The 22,201-nt window shown below is 38.3% G+C and overlaps 1 protein-coding gene across 1 annotated transcript in view; it reads left to right on the plus strand.

The window, feature by feature from the left end:
• LOC146647864 (RNA-binding Raly-like protein) overlaps positions 1-18,121 on the plus strand; it is a 54,160-nt gene extending 36,039 nt beyond the window's left edge. Inside the window, exons 3-9 of the mRNA XM_085389931.1 lie at positions 5,561-5,636; positions 8,950-8,997; positions 9,737-9,927; positions 12,727-12,840; positions 13,115-13,272; positions 16,619-16,656; positions 17,355-18,121. Coding sequence (XP_085246057.1) covers positions 5,561-5,636; positions 8,950-8,997; positions 9,737-9,927; positions 12,727-12,840; positions 13,115-13,272; positions 16,619-16,651 — 620 coding nt within the window. The 3' untranslated portion in view covers positions 16,652-16,656; positions 17,355-18,121. The remainder of the gene's footprint in view (positions 1-5,560; positions 5,637-8,949; positions 8,998-9,736; positions 9,928-12,726; positions 12,841-13,114; positions 13,273-16,618; positions 16,657-17,354) is intronic.
• Positions 18,122-22,201: the final 4,080 nt, after the last annotated feature.

The following is a 22,201-nucleotide window of genomic DNA, read 5'->3' on the forward strand; positions in this document are numbered from 1 at the left end:
CCATGACATGAACACTGAAACTAAATATTTCTGAACAATAAAACTGTAACCTTTTGCCTTCAAAGCTTTAATTCTTCATGACAGATGCAACAGGGTGCTGGAAACATTCCTCGGAATTTAAAAGGTGCTCTATTGGATTGCGATGTTGTGACTATAGCAGCCATTTGAGTACAATGGACGCATTATGTTCAAGAAACCAGGTTGAGATAATCTGAGCTTTGTGAAAAGGCACATTGTCCTGTTTGAAGCAGCCGTCAGAAGACTGGTACACTCTTCATAAAGAAATAAGCATGGTTAGCAACAATGTTCAGGCAGGTTGTGGTTTTAAAACAATACTCAACGGATACTGAGAGGCCCAAAGTGTGCCAACAAAATATCCCTAACACCATTACTGGACTGTTGATACAAGGCAGAATGCTTTCACGTTGTTTACACCCAATTCTGAGCCTTTGTGAAATGTTGACAATGATGGCACTGTGTGGTCTTTTGCTGCTGTAGACCATCTGTTTGAAGGTTTTCTGGATACCTTTTGGTATTTTAGTTATTGTCGCCTTCCTGTGAGCTCAAAGCAGTTCTCTGGCATCAACCATTTCAGCTATGACACTTACCAACTTACTGAAATCACTGTCCATACTCATTCTAATGCTTGTGTTGGGCTTGAGTAGGTTGTTTTGACCATGTCTGCGTGCCTGAATGCCTTAAGTGTTTGCTACGTGACTAGCTGATTAGATATTTGCTTTAAAAAGCATTGAACAGGCATACTTGATAAAGTGAGTAGATGTGCGTTGTTCATCATATTCTGACAGCAGTGCATTCTGCATTGTAGCAGCGCCAATAGGAGTATGCTCTCAGGAGTTAAGAGGGCGGCCAGTGTTTTTACAGTGTCTGTGACAGACTTTCTTCTACTTTGAGTTCACCTCTGTGATCGGTTTTTGTGGCCAACCTGGACATAATGGCTTCAGCAAAGTACATTTTTATATTCCCCTTCAATGCGATGCCGCATGCAGTTTATAGTATCAATCAAGTCCTAAGTGGCTATTGCTTAGCAACACAGGCTCTATCTCCTCTATCTCCCGCTTCAACTTTTTATGAATACACGCACAAACAAGTCTCGGCTGCAAGCACACATATACTTATTCATGCGACTTTTGAATATGATTAGTATAATGACTGTAATTAATCAGAGACTCTATGTGTGTCTGTTGCGATGTGGAGGGAAGGGGTGTTGTGAGGTGACAGTGTTCATTTTAGAGTGCTTTTTAGTGCTCCACTCTCTCTTTAATGACCCTAGCAGGGGCCCAAAGAAGAGCAGGCTTTACAGTGCGAACCATTCCTCACGTCTTCCTGTGTCCTAATGATAATGATACAGCTGTCCCTGTGCACCTGAGAGCTAGCGATACATCCCCCCACTCCATTAGTCCATTAGGGAGAACAAGGAAGGAAAGGAGGAAATCAAGAGAATGAGAAAGAGCGAGACAGTCTGGGCTCCAACCATTGCACCCATGGTGATTCTGTAGACAATGTGATGGAAGATCCAGACATATCTGCAGCTGCAGGACTCTGTGTGAAAATGTGAATCTGAGAGAAGTGCTTGGATTTATCTGAGATATTTTCCATTCTTTAATTCATAAGATTGGTGCATTAATATTGCAGCAGAGAGTTCATGCTTACCCCACCCCTGGAAGAAAAAGCCCAAAAAACTGTGACTGCAACCCTTTAGGCACAACAACTTGACTCCAGCTCCAGTCATGACACTTGCTGCTGCATGATCCCCAAAGCTGATGTTTTATCTCTGCAACTCAAGGGTGACTCATCCATCAGAAAGGGATCTCTGTTGCTGCTTTGTCGGTTCACCGCTGTGTTCGTTTGTGTGTATGCGTGGGAAGGTGGCGTTTTGATTTTTGTTAGTGTTTTTTGTGTATGACCTTGAGCAGCACTCGAGGCTGATTGAGCAGAAGCAACGTCGGAAAGCCGACAGACTAAACGCGGTATGATACCAGCCGGGTTTAATGCGCCGGTGTTCTTGGTAGGTAGAAGGGGCTGTCAATCATGGCAGTAGTCATGAGGTGCGTGCAGATGAGTCACAGCTGTCTGCTAATGCATTTGAAGGGGATTTCTTTCTTGAAGTCCCTTTTTTGCACAGTCAGTCTCGGTTGTTTCGAGGCTCTTACAAAATCTTGCAAACTATGCACCGTCTGTTTGAGCGTTACAATGAAGTGAAGTGAAATCATTAAATGAATCAATGTTTTGTACCCCAGTTCACCTGGTTAGTTTCATCACACAGAGCCCTATAGGCACCCAGACAGCTCAAACTAAGAAAAGCTCTTCACTACTTCCTCATCTCTGATGATATTGCTGCTATTTCACACCTATTAAAACAGAAAATAGAGGAAGGCTTTTTCAAATGGGTTTTCACATGTTATACACTAGACAATCTATAGATAAGTCTTAAAAGATGAATTTTCATTGTTCAACTATTAACTAATTAAACTATAAGAACATTTGGGATAAGATTTGTGGCTCTTTTCCAAATATAGACTGTATATAAAGGGTGGACGTAGCTATTATGACATCATCAGCTGTTTTTGGAAAGCTTAAATTGAGGAATTTGAATCTGACCTACAAATTAAGAATGCCAAATGCTCATATGGCAGCAGCTCTCTAGTTATAATGCAGGCCTGGCATTGTTTATCGTCTATTTTACTTAAATGGGGCCATAATTTACATAATTTACAAAAATATACGTTCTGCTTTATTACAGAAGTCTTAAAGTTAAAGGTAGACACTAAACATTAATCAGGAAAACATTTAAGGAGATCATAAATAACATGACTTAGATGGTTGTTTTCTGATAGACTCTGATACAACTCGATTTGTTTTTCATTTCCCCTGGATCGCCACCTCCTGGCCACTAGAAAGAATGCAGGTTTACACTTTTATATCCTTGTTCTTCATATAAAATCGAAAAACTGCGTTAATAAGGAAACAGGAACAGTAAAGTAGCAATGAATACTCCATAACATCCTGACTGTTATAAATGTTTTTAATGACAAACACAAACTGACCATCGCTCACTCGCTCTCTCGCGCTCGCTCTCTCTCTTTTCTTTATTTGATCCCATTGATATGGTCATGCACTCAGAAATGCTACGAGACGTAATTAGCTTTAGCTAGCAACCACCCTCTTACTTTTACTGCTGCTCTTTAATTTAAAACGATGTTGGCCCACTTTTCACAGCATCTTTCATCTTCAAAACCCACTTTGACCATTCAGCTAAGAAATTTTAAATAAACTTCCTTTTAATGCATGAGATCTGAGGGTGAGGATCATACAATTTTAAAATTCACAGTTTCTGCTGAACGTCTAGTTCAGTGAGGATGAATGTACACTGCTACAGTACATGAGCCCTGGCCCATAATATGGCAATTCTGAATGAAAACACTGTCACACTGATAATCTCATAAAAATGCAGTTTGTAATTTGTTCAAACCTTTAAACAAAAATTCTTAGGAGCTTGAAAATGCCCAGGGAGCCTCTTTATAAAGACTGTGCTACATCGTATGATGTGGTATTCTGCAGGACAGGCTAAAAAATAGCTCCTGGAGTCAGGCAGGTATAGTGCTTTTATAAGAATATAACTATAAAATTATTACAGTATACATATGAAGATATGTTTACCCTTTATTTTCCATTATCCTATTGTCTCCTTGGCAACATAATTTTATTTGTGCCACTCTTTAAAAAGCTTTGGGTGTAGGTGCTTTGAAGTCTTTTGGTTTCATAAAAATAAAAGTTTATGGTCATCCAGGGGGGAAAAAAAGCTGGACTCATGAATGACCATCATAAATAAGCACTTAAAACATTGAAGATTTACTTCCATCTGTCATAAGATGTATATGAATATAGAGGATTAAAATGTGTTTATACAAATATTCAAATAAAAAATAATATTATGATCTAAGCATCGGTGTCCTTCATTACAATATAAATATTTATTTTTTTCACACTGTAGAATATTTCCAGTCTAAGCAGAAAACAATTTTTTGTGTAACATTTAGGTAAAATTACAGTGCTTGGAAAATCAAGTTATGTTTTATCAGAGAAAATAGCTACAATATTTGCATTGATATTAACCAAACGATAACTTAAATGACAGAAAAAAATCATGTTGGTTGTTTTTAATTAAAACCCACTTGAACATTTTTTTTAAATTGCAGCTGTCTTCATACAGTCTCTCACTTCAGAGGCTTAAAAAACTGTTGGACAAGATAAAATAATTTTAGATATAAGTATTATATTTTTATACTTTCATAAAAAACACCAGCTGCTGTGTTTTCTCCCTTCAGATGCTCTGTTTGGCTTTTACTGCAGCCACCTTCAGTAGCTGCTCATTTGTGGGTCTCTGCCTTCAGTTTTGTCTTCAGTAGCTGAAAAGCATGCTCTGTTGGACTGGGATCAGCTGACTGACTTGGTCATTGAAGAATATCCCATTTCTGTCTCTTGAGAAACTCTCGGGTTTCTTGGGTGCAGCTTACTTTGGGTCATTATCCAGTTGCACTATGAAGCACTGTCTGAGCAGTTTGGCTGCATTTGGCTGAATGTGAGCAGAGAGTACAGCCCCGTGCACATTTTGCTTCTTCTACCAGCAGTCACATCAACCAGCACTTTCGTTTGGTTTCCCTGGCAGCCATACATGCCCACACCATAACATTGCCTCCATGTCTGACAGATAATATGCTTTCGATCATGAGCTGCTTCTCTCTGTCATACTTGTGTCGCCCCATCACTCAAGTTTAGAAATTATATTTTTCCAGAACTAAAGGCTTTTTCAGATGTTTTCTGGCAAATTCTAATCCGGCCTTCTTGCTGAGTTTAGCCAGTAGTCTGCACCTTGTTCTGCATTCATCTCCTATTCATGAAGGCTTCTATTGATTGTAGACCTTGACAGTGATACTCCTACACAGCAAAATCTTTAGTGTTAAATTAACACTTTTGACAGTGTTATATGTTTAAAAGTAACCTAGTCAGTTTTGAAGATTAACAAAGACTAACACTGAGCAGTGCTGATTTTCTAACACTGGAAAATAACTCAAAATGTTAGAAATATTCCAGTGTTAGAAAATCAGCACTGCTCAGTGTTAGTCTTTGTTAATCTTCAAAACTGACTAGGTTACTTTTAAACATATAACACTGTCAAGTGTTAATTTAACACTCAGAGGTGTGGACCCATATAGACACTCTCCAGTGTTAATTTAACACTGGAGAATTTGCTGTGTACCTCCTCGGGAGTGTTCTTGATTTAAGTGTTCACCTGGACCTTTAAGTGTTACCTTTGAGCCTTTGAACATTTGCCTCTTGAACTATTAATGCAGTTCTTTTGTTAAAGCCCTTGAACTGAAGTTGAAAATGTATTGTCTGTGATGGTGTGCAAAGGCAAAACGACACAAATTGGTGCAATTGTCCAAATATACGTGGATCCAACTGTATGTTGTGGATGATCTTTATATTATAAACTGCTTCTCTATCACACCACGACTTCAACTCTCATTTTTTCCCCCAGATATCAACATGGCTGGAGAGCCCAAACCGTACAGGCCTAAGATGGGCTCCAAGAGGCCTCTCTCATCCCTCTACAGGTGAAACATGTTTTTCTTATTTTAGAGTGTCAGGTGGATGTTCCTTTCCTGACCTACTTTTTCTGTTGTACCCTCTCCCTCTGCTGTCTGTAAAATATGTGTTTATGATCCTCTCTGGCAGGCTGTGCTCTTAAGGACAAACAGCCAATTCCCTACTTGTGCTATTAGTGCCATTTTTTTGTCTGTTGCTGTTACACACTTTGCTCTTTTGTCATCTCGTTGAAAGAAACAACAACAAAACAAACAAAAAAAAAAGTCCACACAAAGTTGCTTAGCAGTATAATAAAAATACAAAATAACACCTTATTCAGGCTTTTAAAGGAATAGTTTTGGGAAATGTCTCTTCCTGCGGGGGCTTTGAATATGATTTACATAGTTTAAGACACAGACTGGAAACATGACCAAATTCTGTCTATATTATATTCTGTCCCAAAGTAACAGGATCAACCCAGCAGACCCTCTGTTAAAAGCTTACACAGTCGTGTGAAACAGACAGGTTTGGCAGGACTCTTTGGAAAAATGTAGTGCACACTTAGTGCTTCAATCAGAATTAAAAGGGTAAGTAGCAGCCAGGTGCTGTTAATCAAATGCACTTGATTAACTAATAATCAGCACGTGTGAGCGCCCCCATAAGAGCAGAGGTTTTGACAGTTTGCTGGTCTGGAGCTTTCAAGATTGTCAAAAAAAATCCACAAGATACATCTCCGACTCAGTTAGCTTATTGAAATGTTAAAGTTCACCACAATACAAAATGGAACAAGTGTGGTTTGTTTGGGAGGTTTGCACAACAAAGTGTCTTCTCTCTAAAAAGAAAACAGCAGCACAGCTTTGGTTTGCATGGTTCTGGAAATCTTGTGAACAAACCACTTCTAGGACAATGTCATTTAGACAGATGACACCAAACTGACAATGTTTGACTATAATGCAGTGTCATGTTTGGTAAAAACCAAACCCATCAGCACAAACACCTCATACCAACTGTCAAGCACCGTAGTGAAGGGGTGGTTAATTGGACTTGGTTTGAAAATGCAGTCCCTGAGTTTACCATAAACTCCTCTGTATACCAAAGTGTTTTAGTCAAATGTAAGGCCATCTGTCCTACGGCTAAAGCTTGGTTGAATCTGGGTAATGCACATATCAAGCCTAGCAGCAAATCTACAACAGTCTCTTATTATACAAGCTATAATAACTTGAAGCAAATGAATCATTGGGTGTTCCTTGGTTTTCTCACACTGCTTCAACATGTCGGCTTAGTTGTTGTTAAATAAGTGAGATGGTGTGTTTAAATAATTTTAGAACCTGGTATTGAGTCATGAGGCTATGAAAGGTTTATTAGTATTATTTTTTGCATGATTATGTGTTATTTAAAAGATAATAAGATAAGAACAAGAGTTTGGGAACTCCTTTACTAGAGGATTTGAAAATGAGAAGGAACACAACATACACATAACAAATTCTACCTATTTAAACTATCTCACTAAAATTTAATAAAATCTGACAAAACATGTGTTTTATGTTTGTATGTTAAGTAAAATGGTCATGTTGTGGTTTTGTAGCAGTTTTATGTGTCAGACTGCTTTTGAAGAGATTACATCAAACATGTTGCCTGGGTAAAACGTGCTGAAACATGTCAAAGATCCAATCTTCATAGTAGATCGTATCTGTAAAGGGAGCTACTTATTCATCATAGTTGACGATTCTAGTGCGCTGTCTTGCTTTTACTGCTAATTGGTTGCTAGCCCAATAGCTGTAAAAGTGTACTTCGAGCTTAACAACTATCCTGCAACACAAATCTGTTACATTAGGAAGGAAGCTGTCATGAACCACAGTATTTTCATCTGTATTCTTGCCATTGGCCAGTGGGGATGCTTATTAAAAGGCAGGAGGGGAGGTTTAGGAAGACGACAGCTAGCAGCTGGACAAATTTCCTTTGTTTCAGCCTTTTGTGAATTGATTAGAACCGTGCGCCTTTAGGTAGTCAGGCGCTCTAATCACACAACTTTAATGTGAAGGCTGTACCGAGGTGCTGGGGTAACAATAGATGAAATACTCTTCACATCACAGTGAGCAATGCAATGGGAACAGAGTGGCCTGCATCATTATAGAGCTCAGATTTTCTTCTTCTTTTTAAATTTGCAAAAGAATTCAAACATTTGTGCCTGATTTTTGCCTCCAAATCCAGAAAAGAGATCGCTCTCTTGGACCTGTGTGTCAGGGGCGGGAAGATGGCAGCACTATGCAACACACACACACACACACACACACACACACACACACACACACACACACACACACACACACACTGTGTGTATTTATATCCTTGTGGGGACATCTCATTGACATAATGCTTTCCCTAGCCCTAACCATCAAAAATGAATGCCTAACCCTGACTCTTACCCTAAAACTAATCAGAACCTAATTGTAACCCTGACACAAAAACCACATTTAGAGTCTCAAAAATGCCTTCAAACAGCCCACGAGGGCTGTTTGTCCCCACAAGTATAGTAAACTACCAATTTTTGGTCCACATGAAGATGTTAATACCCGTCCACACACACACACACACACACACACACACACACACACACACACACACACACACACACGCACACAGTTATTGAAAATACTCATGAAAATGAATTCGTTAGGCACAATATTGTAAATGACAGTGCTTTAATTTCTCTACATTTATCAAGTTTGTTCGAGTTTTACTGTCGCTGCTTCCTTTCTTTTTCCAAAATGGAAGAGTAAGCTGTGTAGCTGTGAGCAGTGTTGAGCTGCCCACCGTCTCTCAAGCTCTTTTGATTCCTGCTTTCTTTTATCCTGAATTTTTGAAAAGTAATCAAAATGCAACCATCAGGAACTCGTGCATATCGTGGCAGAAGTCTTAAGGCCACTCCTGTTGTGCCAGATTTATCACAGTGTAATTTGTAGCCGGGAATGGAAGCTTCCTGTTGTCAGCAGTTGTTTGTAGAAATAGCCTGCATTACCTTGCTTTCTAGTTTGATGGGAATCTGGTAAGTTTACCGCTATAGCAACCAAGAAAGAAATGCAACATAATGAGGCAAACTTGTTGTTGGTGCATTTCATTTTTTAAATGGATTAAAGGAAATTCGATTCCAGTGCTCAGCTCAGTTAAGAAACCACACATCAAATCTTAACAAGAAGGAATTTTCCAGTAATAGTCTTTTAGGACACTGAATAAAGAATTCAGTCTAAATGTATTTGCACCGTCATTTTCTTCCTTTATTGTTTTATGTTTTTGTGCACAAAAATCAAAGTAAAATAGAAATGTTCTCTTTTATTTCCACAGTGGCTATGAATTTGACTACGACTACTACAGAGATGACTTCTACAGTAGGTATGTTTAAAAAAAACGTTGGCTCACTGGTAAATAACACGTCTTTGTCATTTGCAACTTTTCTTTTTTCAACCAGTCCCTTTCCTCCCGATATTTTGCCCTTAGTATACACATCCTTTCTCCCCATTTCCCATCTTGAATAAAGATGATTTTTGAGCAGAATGGCCCCATTTCCTTCTGAGGCAAAGTAACTACATTATCACAGGCATAATGAATGTCATATTGAGGAGGTTTTTATTCCTCTCCGTTGGGCTTACTAATGATGGTTTTATCCGCATAGCCGGGTACTGAATGTCAGATAGTCCCCCGGCTGGTCATTTGCGCTGGCAAGGCACAGAATGTATCTTCATTCTGACATTTTCATTGGTTTGTTTACTTCCTCTTCTTTGCAATATCCCCAAGAGCAGAATCCTTCAGCTTTGAGTCATTATTGCTATTTTGGCAATTTGATATGTCAAAGGTAACTGGGAACAGGCTTTGATTGAATTGCTGTGGCATTGTTCAATGTGTACCTCTATCATTCAGACATCTTTTGCAGCATGTCTATTAGGTGCTTTGTAAGTGTTCCTTGCTGCTTGAATAAAAACATCTGACCAAAAACAAGGGAAAAAAACTCCACAAAAACTCCCATAGTGATTACAAAGTTATATCCCCACTTTTTTTGTTTTGTTATTTCTCTGCATTGTAATACTCTTGGAATATTTCTGTTGCTACAACTTTATTCTTCATGTGTCTTCAGACTGTTTGAGTACCACGGCCGCGTTGTGCCTCCGACCCGAGCTGTGATCCCCATCAAACGCTCACGACTAGTTGTCCCAACCACACGCAGAGCCAAATCCTCTTTTCCAGTCAGGGCTTGCTCTTCCTCTTCCTCCTCCTCTTCCTCCTCCCGAGCACTCAATGTCGGCTCTTCCATCACTGGCCCTAAACGTATGTTTGGTGGTTTTTCTTTGTCCCTTTTTTGTTCCTATAGTATCCTGCCATCTCTAAAGTGATTTCCAAATGTTTTCTAAATGTGATTTTTATGTGATTGTTTGTTTTGAACTTACCTCCATGTCCATTTTTGGGGTTTGAGTCAAGTTAATGGCAAAGAAAATAAATTCAGCCGCTACAAAGAACATTTCCTATTATCATAACTTTGAACACATGTTGGCAGGTATCATTTCTGCCCATTATGATGGAAATGTACTCAGCAAGTGTAAATGCTAAGCTCTCGAAACAAAAAAAAAGGTTAATAATCGAAAAAGGTCAGGCCTGCAATTCCTGATTATTTTCATTAGTAGTCTTGATAGTCCCTCTTGAACTGATTAGAGTATACGCTCATTGGACACTTCATTAGGTACACCCGTTCAACTGCTCTTTAACTCAAATATTTAGCCAGCCAATCACATGGCAGCGACTCAAAGATTTTAGACATGACATGGTCAAAATTAATCTGTTATATTATGTCATAATAATAATAATATTAATGGATTGCATTTATATAGCGCTTTTCTAGGCACCCAAAGCGCTTTACAATTCCACTATTCATTCACTCTCACATTCACACACTGGTGGAGGCAGCTACAGTTGTAGCCACAGCTGCCCTGGGGCAGACTGACAGAAGCGAGGCTGCCATATTGCACCATCGACCCCTCTGGCCAACACCAGTAGGCGGTAGGGTAAAGTGGCTTGCCCAAGGACACAACGACCAGGACAGAGAGAGCAGGGGGATCGAAAAGGCAACCTTCCGGTTACAGATGAGCTTCCCAATCCCCTGAACCATGGTCGCCCCCAAGGCGTGGAGGAAACTTTCTTTGCTCAATTTGGGCCTCTTAATATCAACTGGGCATTGTTTAAATGCCACAGACTACTTGAGTATCGTTATTGACCATGCCCAGTGCCTTTTTGACCACAGTGTACCCATCGTCTAATGGCTGGTTGTAGCAGGATATAAAACCATGTCACAAACCTCAAATCTTCTCAAATGGGTGTCCTAAACAAGACAGTGAGTTCACTGTACTCAAATGTCCTGCACAGTCTCCAGATCGCAGTCAAATAGAGCACCTTTGGGATGTGATGCAGGGGGAGATTTGCATCATGAATGTGCACCCAACAAATCTGCAGTGTGCACTGTGTGATGCTATCATGTCAGCGTTGAACCAAAGGTTTTGAGGAATGTTTCCAGCATCTTAATGAGTCTTTGTTGAATAACATGAAGAATGAAGGCAGTTCTGAAGACACAAGGAGGTCCAACCTGGTCCTAGTAAGGTGTACCTAATTAAGTGTCTAGTGAGTGCATTTAAAAAAAAAAATATTGTAATTTTTAAGATGCCAAAACTGACATTTACAGTACTTTGTTTGTTTGTTTTTTCACCAAACTGTCCAAAACCCCAAAATAATAAGAGATTTTCATACAAAACAAAGAAAAGTGGCTTATCCTCACGTTGGAGATAAAAAACTGTAGTGATTTCCAAATGCTGAATCATTTTCATGTCAAAACTGTCGTTGAATGCGATTTACTCTTGAATAAATGAGTAATTTTTTAAAAACACCACCTTTGATTTTAATAAGAGGTTAATGTACAAGCTATTTTGATTGTTGAGGCAAAAACTGTCAAATAATGCAATAAAATGGGGAGGAAAAAAATGACCATAATGACTTCCTAAGCTAACCGAACAGATTCACAAGAAATTGTCACATTTGAAAGCTGGTTTTAAATATTTTCTTCTTGAAAAATTACTTTATTATGGCATTTATTATCATTTGATTTTAACAATCATTGCTGATTAATCTTCAGTCAGGTGACAAAGCCAGCCATTGTCAAACTTAAGGATGTCTTGGCCAAATTTTAAACCTGCGCCGACTGAACCTTTAATCAAAACTCTGATTGAAACACAAGACTTGATGTGTTTTCTCTGATTCCTTTTGATCTTCTGGTGATTTTCTTGTTGAGGCTGAATCTTCATTAAACACTTTCCTTTCCCTTGCCATCTGAAAAGAAAAACAAATCATTTGAATCTCACATCTTTTCTTTAGTTCTGATGACCTTTTTGATGTAAATATTTAAGCTGTTCCATTGTAGCTTCAAGCTAATTACATGTTTGTACATGAGAAACTTTGACCTCCTGCAGACCACCGCCACACTCTTTAGGAATGACTGGGATAAACAGTAAATTTTTTTCTTTTCTTGAGATGCATTGAAACACATTTAAACCAGAGTTTTTATTCGTGTTAAAACAAAAGTAAGCACACCAGAAATGTTGGGAATAAACCAAAATTATACAGAATAAATCTTAGATCAGAGTCTCAGCTAGTTGTTTGGTTATTTTTTTATTTTCTGCTCTGTGTAGCATTTCTGCATCATATTGCTCATCACTTTCTATTGTTTTACAGCAAGCAGGCAGCTGTTTTCTCATCATCTAAGCTAGTAACAAGGTGGTAAATCTAATAGTAAGAGCCAGATCTTTCCTCTACAAAAATTGAGGTAAAACATGGCTAAGAAACATTTTCGCTGGTAGCAACAACAGTGAGATTATGGCTTTAGCAGCTGCTGTACTGTTCAAACTCTCGCATGCTTATGATTATTCTCCCCTCAATGCAACACAGTGAGATTTCCTGCTTTTCATCAGTTGTGCCACATTTTCAGTGAAGAACTTGACTGTTGAGAAGAGTCTGCTGCTGTCACAGTGTCTCTTGTAGAACATCCCATTAATTATGCTTTTTAACTTTATTAATGTATGCTTGCAGTGAAGACAGATCAGCTTCTAACAATCAAAAAGGAACTGTCGCAAATCAAAACCAAGATCGACTCACTGCTGGGAAGGCTTGAGAAGATAGAGAGGCAACATCGCTCTGACGCCGGTAAGATTTGACAGCCAGGAGGGGAGGACCTGTCTGATGAGCATGCATAGAAAAACGGGGAAGATGCTGAGAGAGGCCGCCATGTACTGAAATAAAAGCCACACAAACGTCCTTTGAGGAGAGTTGACGGAATGATACTGAACATATTAAATGCTTGTTCGGAGGCTTGTCTGAAATACAGGTTCTTCTATTATCAAAACAAGATAGAAAGTCAATAAATCTACTATGCTCTGATGTTAACTGCCAGTCTTTGTCTCTTGATGTCTTTTGCCAGAGATGCAGAGGAAGCAGGAGGAGATGTGCGAGTGTCTCCATGGTGATGCAGCAGACCACTCTGGGGGGGAGGAAGTGGAGGGGACGGCTGAGGTTGAGGCAGGGGAGATGACAGACGGTGGTGAAGACGACTTTGAAGATGAAGGCACAAGCGACATGGTGAGCAGGCCAAGTACCCATGTCCAGTATTAATAAGAAGTTATTTGGTTCCAATTTAGCTGCAAAGTGTGTGTGTGTGTGTGTGAAAATCGTTGGCAACAAGGCCTGTAGACTGATGAATCCAAATCGTTGTCATCATTAGTGTAAGTCATTGCCAGTATGCACAGAGGTCAGGAGAGAGGTATAGTGGTGAGCAGCTACATGGAACTATGAATGCAGAACAGAACCATCAAATTTCAATCCACCAATACCATCTGCAACACAGCTGATGTCATTTTCTTTTAACACGACAGTGATCCAAATACACTGTCAATGCCGTAAAAGCCGATAGTAGCTGACGAGAAACACAGTCATGAATCACACCCCTCCCAGAACCTGGACCTCAACATTTTGGAAGCAGTGTGGGATCATTTTGAGAGAGAACAGAATAAAAGGCACCCAACATTCAAAGAATACTTTGATTGTCCTTAAAGAAGCCTGGAGAACTATTCCTGAAGAATACTTCAGGAATAGCTTACATGAAAGCTGTCTGTGAGACTTCAGGCTGTGTTGAAGAATAAAGGTGCTCACACCAAATATCAACTTTCAAGCACAGCAGAATTATAAAAACTCTTTTTCTGTATATCCATGTATATTTCGACGTTTCCCATCCCATCTCCCAAGCAAGATATAAAGAAATGAGGGGTGTTTCAAGACTCTTGCATAGTAGTTTATCTATTTTATGATGCGGAAAATGTTTTCCACTGACATAATATGCCAATAATAACAGTAAGTATAATGTACATTCAACTCTGTTGTATAAATAACTTTGCCTTAGATGGAACCATTTGAGTCATACAGGATTCTTATAAAACTAAAAGGTGAAATGGTCATGAAAAAGTAATCAGGTTGTTCGTGGTGATGGATACAAAGTTTTGCTGTCTTTTGTGACAATCAGCATGATTTGAAAAGTCTAAACTATATGAGTAAAAACACTCAGAAAATGATTCTTCACCCACAATAAACACAATACAATACTCTGAAATATATATAAAATTACATTTGAATTTATTTAATTAATTAATAATTAAAGATAATGTGCCTGGTACAAACTAAATGTGTATCAATCAATTAAGTTTAGTTTGACCAGATCCCATTAAATGTAACATTTTACATTGTACTTATGCAACAAAATTACATGGATAAATTACATATAATTAAATTAGTTGAAGTCAGAAGGGCAATTTTTTTATTTTATGTTATTTTTGAGTGAGGTGTATTTTGTCTCTGTCTGAACAACATGCATGCTGCAAAGTGGGGACACGTTGTTGTGGCAACCAAGAAAAGTAGTAGCTGTTGTTTTAAAGCTTAATCTTAATGTGTTTTGAATTAATATTGTATTACAAAGTAATAACTATCATCAATGACAAAATAATTCGAGGTCGTCTCTATCACAAACCGCCATGAAACTGAACAAATCACATGAAAACACCAAAGTCAGCAGCACGTAACGGTGTCTGTGAATACTTTGGCTTTCCTTCCCTGTCTCAGACAAACCTGAATGGGAGGAGTTTGTCTTCGGAAATGTATTTTACATTTTTAAACTCTTAGTTTGGTCAGGTTCAGGCAACAGAACTTAGGTTTGGGAGAGACCCTTATAATTTTCCCTCAGATTGAATAAAATGTGTGGTACTGAGCCCATCTGCCAGAAGAACTCGAAGGCAAACTTCTTCTCTGTGTTATACGCAAAGCCTCAGGCATAGAAGTTTTATAAATCTTTGAAAGCATTGTTTATTTTAATAAAAGAGTAAATAATTTAATTTTACAGTTAAGTGCCAGACTTTTTTAAGTCACTATCTATCGCTGAGTGAGGTAACGCACGATCACTGATGAAGAGAGCGTTTATACTTAGTTTCCACGGCAACATACTTGGAAAAACTGCTGTATTGAAACCTGCCATGGCAAACCAAACATTTTCTTCTGATGCCACCAAGCATTAAAAATAATTTAACTGACAAAACAAGACTTGACTTTCACAAGATATTTACAAGAAATGGGACACATCTGTCAGCTACCTCAGTAATTACTGCTGTCATTCATCTATGAAACAAGACAGCTGGAGTAACGGAACAAGACGGAGCAACAACACTAAGCTGTTAGATGAAGAGCTGCAGGTGACAAGCTATGCACCTCCAGCTCCTCGGTGAAGTTAGGCTGCTGTTTGCAGACGCTTCGCCGTGTGCAGAATGAAATCGGAGCAAAGTTTCTCACAGAGTGTTTGAAACTGATCTGCTACTAACTACATCACTCTCTGGATACACTTGTGAAACTTTTTGGGTGGTGTTAATTTACTGTAATGCAGTAAAAGAGTGTAATGCATGCAGCATATCACCAATTATTACTTTAAAAATCATAAATCATCTAACTGAACATTTGCTTTCCAGTTTTATTACTGTGACAGTTTTATTTCTCAAAACTATTGCCTTACTTTGACACTAAAGAAAAGTTATATAATCATACCTGCTTCCTGTTTTATGAGATCTGGACCCACTGTTGGGTGGTTTATTGGCTTCATTCTGCAAGCAGACTAAACTATTGATTACTGGTAATCATTAAAGCTTATATGTGTTAATCCAATAGATACTGTGGCCAAAAGGCTTAGAATAAACAAAAACCCCAAATCCCTATATTGATTTAGTGAAAACACACTGTATAAAATGTGTCTCAGAGGACATGGATGAGATGTGAATTGATGCACATTTTCAAGGTTTGGACAAACAAAAAGAAAAAAAAAGATTTGCGAAACAAAAAAAAAAGTACAGCCATTTCTAAGGTTTTAAAAATCAGGACATGAAAGATCCTCAGGTATTGACCAGGTTCTGATGACTGTGGAGTCCATTTGAGTACAGTGAACTCACTGCCATGTTCAAGAAATCAGCTTAAGACATTTTGAGCTATGTGACATGGTGCGTCATCCTCCTGGGAACACTGTGGTCATGAAGCGATGCACATGGTCCGCAGCAATACTCTGAGTGTTATTTGTCATTGAAACAATGCTCAGGTGTTACTAAATGTGTCAAGAAGATATTCCCCACACCATTACACCACCAGCAGCTTGAACTGTTAATAAAATGCAGCATGGATCCATTTTTTCACGTTTATGGGTTTTGTTAAATGAATAACAGAACTTGTGCGAACCAGTTAATTTTTTAAATATGTACTGATGTGTATTTCAGACTTAGAACTGGAAGTGTTTCATTTTTTTAATGACTGTGGATTGAGCTAGAAAAGGGAAGGCTATGTTGCTGCCTAGTTATAAAAATTAATTCTTGACTGATTTAAAGCAATCTTATTTCTTTTACTGCAGATAGAGAACCACATATCGGACATTGACAACTGAGTAAGGTCAGTATTTAATCTTGGTTTAACAACACACATTTTGCACAAAGCTGAATTTATTTTTGGGAATAACGTATGAAAAGCAGAATCATAGAAACATTTTAGCATCCAGCAGTTGAAAGCAATTCGAAGGATCTTTCGCTTCCTGCTTTAAAAAGAGTAACAGAGTAAGAAACATTGCTCATCCTTGGAGTTTAATCCTCCAAAATGTTCTTCTAAAGGTGGGGTCATTCTCTGCATCTGGGGGCAAAAGGAAAAGCAGCTTCTCTGCAGTGATCGCTGATGACTGAACAGCCGCAGAGATGAGACTCTTTCTCATGTGCATTTCCTGTCAAACGACATTTAAATCTCCCCTGATTTTCTTTGTAAGAACAAATAGCTATGAGATTTAATTTGCCTCTTGGCTGACATTTCCTCCCTGCTGTCCTTAAGTGCCTGCGAGTAGAAGTTTTTCCCTTTTTTTTTCTTTTCCTTCCTCAGGCGGTCTGAACATGATAGATTGTTAAGATGATGGTTTAATGAACTGCTTGTCCTCTGGTGGATATCTGAGTGGTTGCAGGTAATAACAGCAGCGTTAGAAAATTTTAATGTTGGTCCTCTTGAGTTTCCAAGCTTCACAGGAAAATTTAAACCTGCAGCTACCTTTTTTCACATGAGGTCGCTGTGAGAGATGAAAAAATAATAACTTTCTTTTTTCTTTCAAGTTGGGGAATAATGAAGCTTGCATTACAGAAGATGGGAGGACAGATACCAGCAAAATCTTCTTGATCAAGGAGGTGCATTTGACATTAAAGGAAAGGAAGTGACAGACAGCAGTGGAAGAGTGTGTCAGACTTGTATTTTGCTTGTTTGCCTCATTAGAACATGCCACTGCTGATGCATACGTCATCAAAATCCTGGGTATAAATATTCTCCAGACGACTGCAAGATCTTCGCAACCAGCAGTCAGTCATTTCCCCTCGGACTGATTGCTGTTCTGAAAAATACAGACAATACAGTATATTGTGTGCTTATTATATTGTGGTCTGTATTGTGTATAAAAATACAGTTATGTGATCTACCAGAAGAAAATTTGTCTTTTGTTGTACCTCAGATGTTTGTTTCTGTTTCTGTGCATTGAAAACTGTGAAAAGCTGCATTGCTGGCAGAGAGCTAAATATGAATGTAACAGTAACATATTTTCTTTGACACTCATTAATTCTGCATTTTGTTTTCATTCATTTTGAGCAAATGTACAGTATGTAATTTATTCACAATCTCGCCACATGGTATTGAATGCATTTCATGTTTTTAATTTGTTCTACATGACAACGTGTATTTGAAATTCTTTACTTTCTGTTTACAATTTTAAAAAATGAAAGACAACAATTTTTGCTGTCAGCATGTTAAAAATGTGGCTATCAAGGATCATTTCTTTGCCTCTGTTGTACAGCCATGGATAATAAACATTTTTGACATAAACTTGTGTCCTTCCTCCCCAAAACTGAGTGGTGTAGCTCGCATTTTTTGTAAATGTATTGTTTCTTTTTCTATTTAAATGGACCTAAAGCTAAGGAAAGATGAGATATACTTCTTGCATCTAGTTTGACTGCCGATTGCATTTAATTTTTTTCGCATTTGCTAACTGATGAAAAGTAGTGCTCATCCCCACCCAGAGACCGTGTTGCATGGACAGTCTCTGGGTGGGGATGAGCATTCAATGTGTCTGACAAGGCGATTGCACAGGTCACCTAGTGGGAGATGAAGTGTTTCCAAATGCTGTCAGACAGACTTCTGAATTACAAATATTTCCCATTAAATGTAGAAATGCAGGCAGATTGTTGACATGTTGCAATCAGTCTGAGTCGGTGTACGCCGATTATTGCAACTCATCTGTATCATGTTTCTTTGCAAAAAGAGGTTCATCTAAGTTAGTTTCCAAGTGTCTTTTTTCTGGTTATATTCCTATCAAAACAAGGTTGCTGTGCACTTATGTCATTATAAAGTTAAACTACTGTTCTGCAGCAACTACGCAACTATTTGTTTCAAAACTGTGTTCTGATTAGACTCTGAATGTAAGCAATTCATTTGAATTTCTGTGTGTTTTAAAGACAACAGATTTGCAATTTTCACAGGTTTATCTCAGCGAATCATCTTATCATCCCAGATTGAGGTCAAACTGACAATTAAATACAATATCATCCTTAAAGACGGAATCAGCTTATTGGCATATTATTAAATTCTTGATACACCAACGTTTTTCAAGACAGAAACGTGACTCCATTCTTCTCAGCAACCATTTCCAATAAGATCGCAAGTTCATTGCGCACGGTTGTGCCGTGGTCACCAGTCACTGTTTTCCCTTGTGTGACTGCAGCATAATGCAAACATTTGAAACTTTACCAGTGCGCTAACACGATCAAGATACTGTTAAATAAAACAGTTACTAAGTTTTCTTTAGGACGGATTTAAATATTGATAATTGAACCCTCAAAAATGCTGATTTTTTTTAAATCTAAATTTTTAATCGGCACCTTACAAACAAATTAAATAACGAATTCAAAGTCTGGATAATAACAGCTGGAAGACAAAAAAATCAGAGGGAACAACAGGCAAAAAGCAAGAAACAGGAAAGCTAACAAGCTAACAGCAAGGGACATAACAGTATGAGACAACAACAGCATAGGCCTGATGCTCATACCTGCATTAGTTTACTCATAATGTTGAAATGAAATTGTGGGTTTAGTTTATTTTTCCCTTAAAACAACTATGCACATGATGATTTCTTTATTCATCATTTAACAGTTTTTAGCGCTTACAGTTATGCAGAGTCAGGCATGAAAAGGCTGCTGTTTGTGACAGGTGGGTACTGACAGACGTGTGCAGCTGCCAGCTGTCCTCTAGGCTTCACTTCTGCTAAACCTGTGTCTCTGAACTGGACCTCGTCGATGTTTGTGGCCTCATAAGCTCTCCTGTGATATTTAGTTTGTATACTTGGATTATTCCAATGAATGGTTAATATATGCAAAATCTGCACAGATTTTTCCATCTTGGATTTGAATGCAATTAAAGTCTCCCTCTACAGCCTGTTGATTCTTAGTTTCAGCAATGAAACTGAATTTAAAACAAACTATAGCTGACATTCTGTCCCCTAGGCAACCACCAATGTCCTACTGCCTACACATATTCAGTAACACTCAGAAAAATATGCTGGTAATTAGATAGTGTTAATAAATATCTTTCAGTAAGTATGAAAGTTTTCTACATGTCCTAGTTTACATTATGAAATAAGTTTTTATGAGCGAGAATATCTTGAATGTTTAACACTTTTCGACTAAACAGTTGTCTTCTACTTTGGTTAGTTTTTTTTTTAAACAATCATTTATTAAAACCTTTCCTTTAAAACTTGTATTTTATTTAATGTTTTTGTGGGTAGAGTAGCTTTTATACTGTTAATTCAGCATATACTAAAAAAAAAATAAAAGCCTGTTCTTACAATATATTTGTGAGCTTTTTATTTTGCAAAGAAATTCACAATCAGACAGACAGACTCACCAGGCTGCATGTCCTCACCTCATGTGCTTGATAACCACTTTCTCTCTCTCTCTTTGTTTCTCTTCTGTTGTTGTGAGTGTGTGTGTGTCTATGTAAGTGTTTGTGTATTTAAAACAGCTGCCTGTCTTCACCTCTGCAGTGCTGCCGTCTCCTGAAATCTTGCATGTTTAGAAAGTATGTTTTCTCCATTTTTATGTTGTTCTTGTAGTTTTTGTCCTCAGATGAGGTTTGAAGTGTCTGTATCCAGACTGCAACCACCTGTAAAAGGTAGAGGCTCACCAGGACATACACACCTCAGAAGTTCCTGTTCTTGGCACAGCCCCCCGTCCCCTGGCGCCCCCTGCGATGCCCCCCTTCTTAGGGAAACCCTCTGCAGAGGAGCCGTGAGAGCCAGGAACTTATGACTTGTGTGTGCACTCAGGCATCACTCATACCTGCTCTGTAGACAGTTCCTGTCAGAAGGAGGGGGCACAGCAGTGATGCCGGGGGGCAGAAGGTGGTGCCTCAATGCCTCTCTCATTCTGAGAGTGTAAAACAAAAAAAACAATTGTCAGTGAACATTTGATCCCCACTTGGTCACAACATATGGCAAACCCTTCCTAAGCCTGGTTCTGTCGGAGGTTTCGCCCCATTGAAAAGGAGTTTTTCCTCCCCACTGTCGCCAAGTGCTTACTCATAGGGGATTTGGGGGCTTTTTAAAAACTAACCACTGAAAAGTTCAGCGGCATCAAATTTAGGACTCACCAAATATGTAACTGGATGATTCGTGATTAAATGAGAAATCATCCATTTAAAACATATTTGTAAGTCATATTTAGTTGTATATAAATTTGATTCCAGGGACATTAAGGCCGATCACAGACTAATTTGGACAACTGGTAAAAATAAATAAATAAAAGAAATTGGAAAAAATCAATGTGTCATTTTTTAATATAGATTTCAAATAACATACCATTTGATGTCAACATATTTTTGTTACATTTGCGGTGCTCGTCATGTTATATTCTTATGATTCTGTTCATTTTATGAGTTCATGCTTCTGCCTTGCTTAACTGGTACTTAGCTAGCTTTAGTCATGCTAGCATCAGCACAGGTAGAAACACATACACATCAGAGAATCGCACTATCTACAAATGGAAAACTACAAAAATAAAATTTAGAAAGCTTTCAGATTAGTAAACCTATCAAAAATCAAAGTTCCTATAGTGAAAACACATCATTTCATATTGTGTTCAAGTCAGTTGTTATCCAATTTTAAAACTATAAAATGTGATAAAGTGTATTTTTAGTTTACTTTGTTAATAAAGAAATTTTTTTTAGAAACACTAACGTTATATATAGCAAAATATGAAGCAATCTTCTACCTCCCGTTGACATGCAGACCTGTGGCCAACTCTACAAACCATTTAGAATTTTTTCCAGCTGAGGTGTTCAAAATAGATAACCAAACTGGTGATAGTTACAGTGTAATGTGGGCAACTGACTGCCTAATATAATGTAACATCATCACAATATTTTACGAAAAAGGAACAAATGTACCTTTGTTTCCTCAGCTAAGACAGCTGGGCTGCAGTAGCTTGTGTTTATGTCAAGAGTGCCATTTGATTTAAAAGCAAGGAGCAAAAGACTCTGAGCAGCATATCAGTCAGAAACAATGCCATATATTTAAGGAACAAAGGTCAAATTCTTCATGTGTGTACATGTACTGTTGTGCACATAAACTCACAGATGTATATGACAACTCAAGTTTGTGACCAAAAATTTGTATTCTAATTTTAAAAATGGAATACCATCCATCCATCCATCCATCCATCCATCCAATGTTCCCTCTAATTTTTCATGTGTCATGTTTTTTTTTTTGTGCGCAACGCAGATTTTCTGTGCACAGAGACTGTGCCAGGAGTGCGCAATTGCGCACGCACACGGCTTAGAGGGAAAATTGCATCCATCTTCTTCTGCTTTATCCGGTGCCGGGTCGCGGGGGCAACAGCCTAAGCAGAGAAGCCCAGCCTCGCTC

Source organism: Rhamphochromis longiceps, linkage group LG18, assembly GCF_057381845.1.
Source record: "Rhamphochromis longiceps isolate RC_006_pf linkage group LG18, R_longiceps_female_GT1.1, whole genome shotgun sequence".
NCBI lineage: Eukaryota > Metazoa > Chordata > Actinopteri > Cichliformes > Cichlidae > Rhamphochromis > Rhamphochromis longiceps.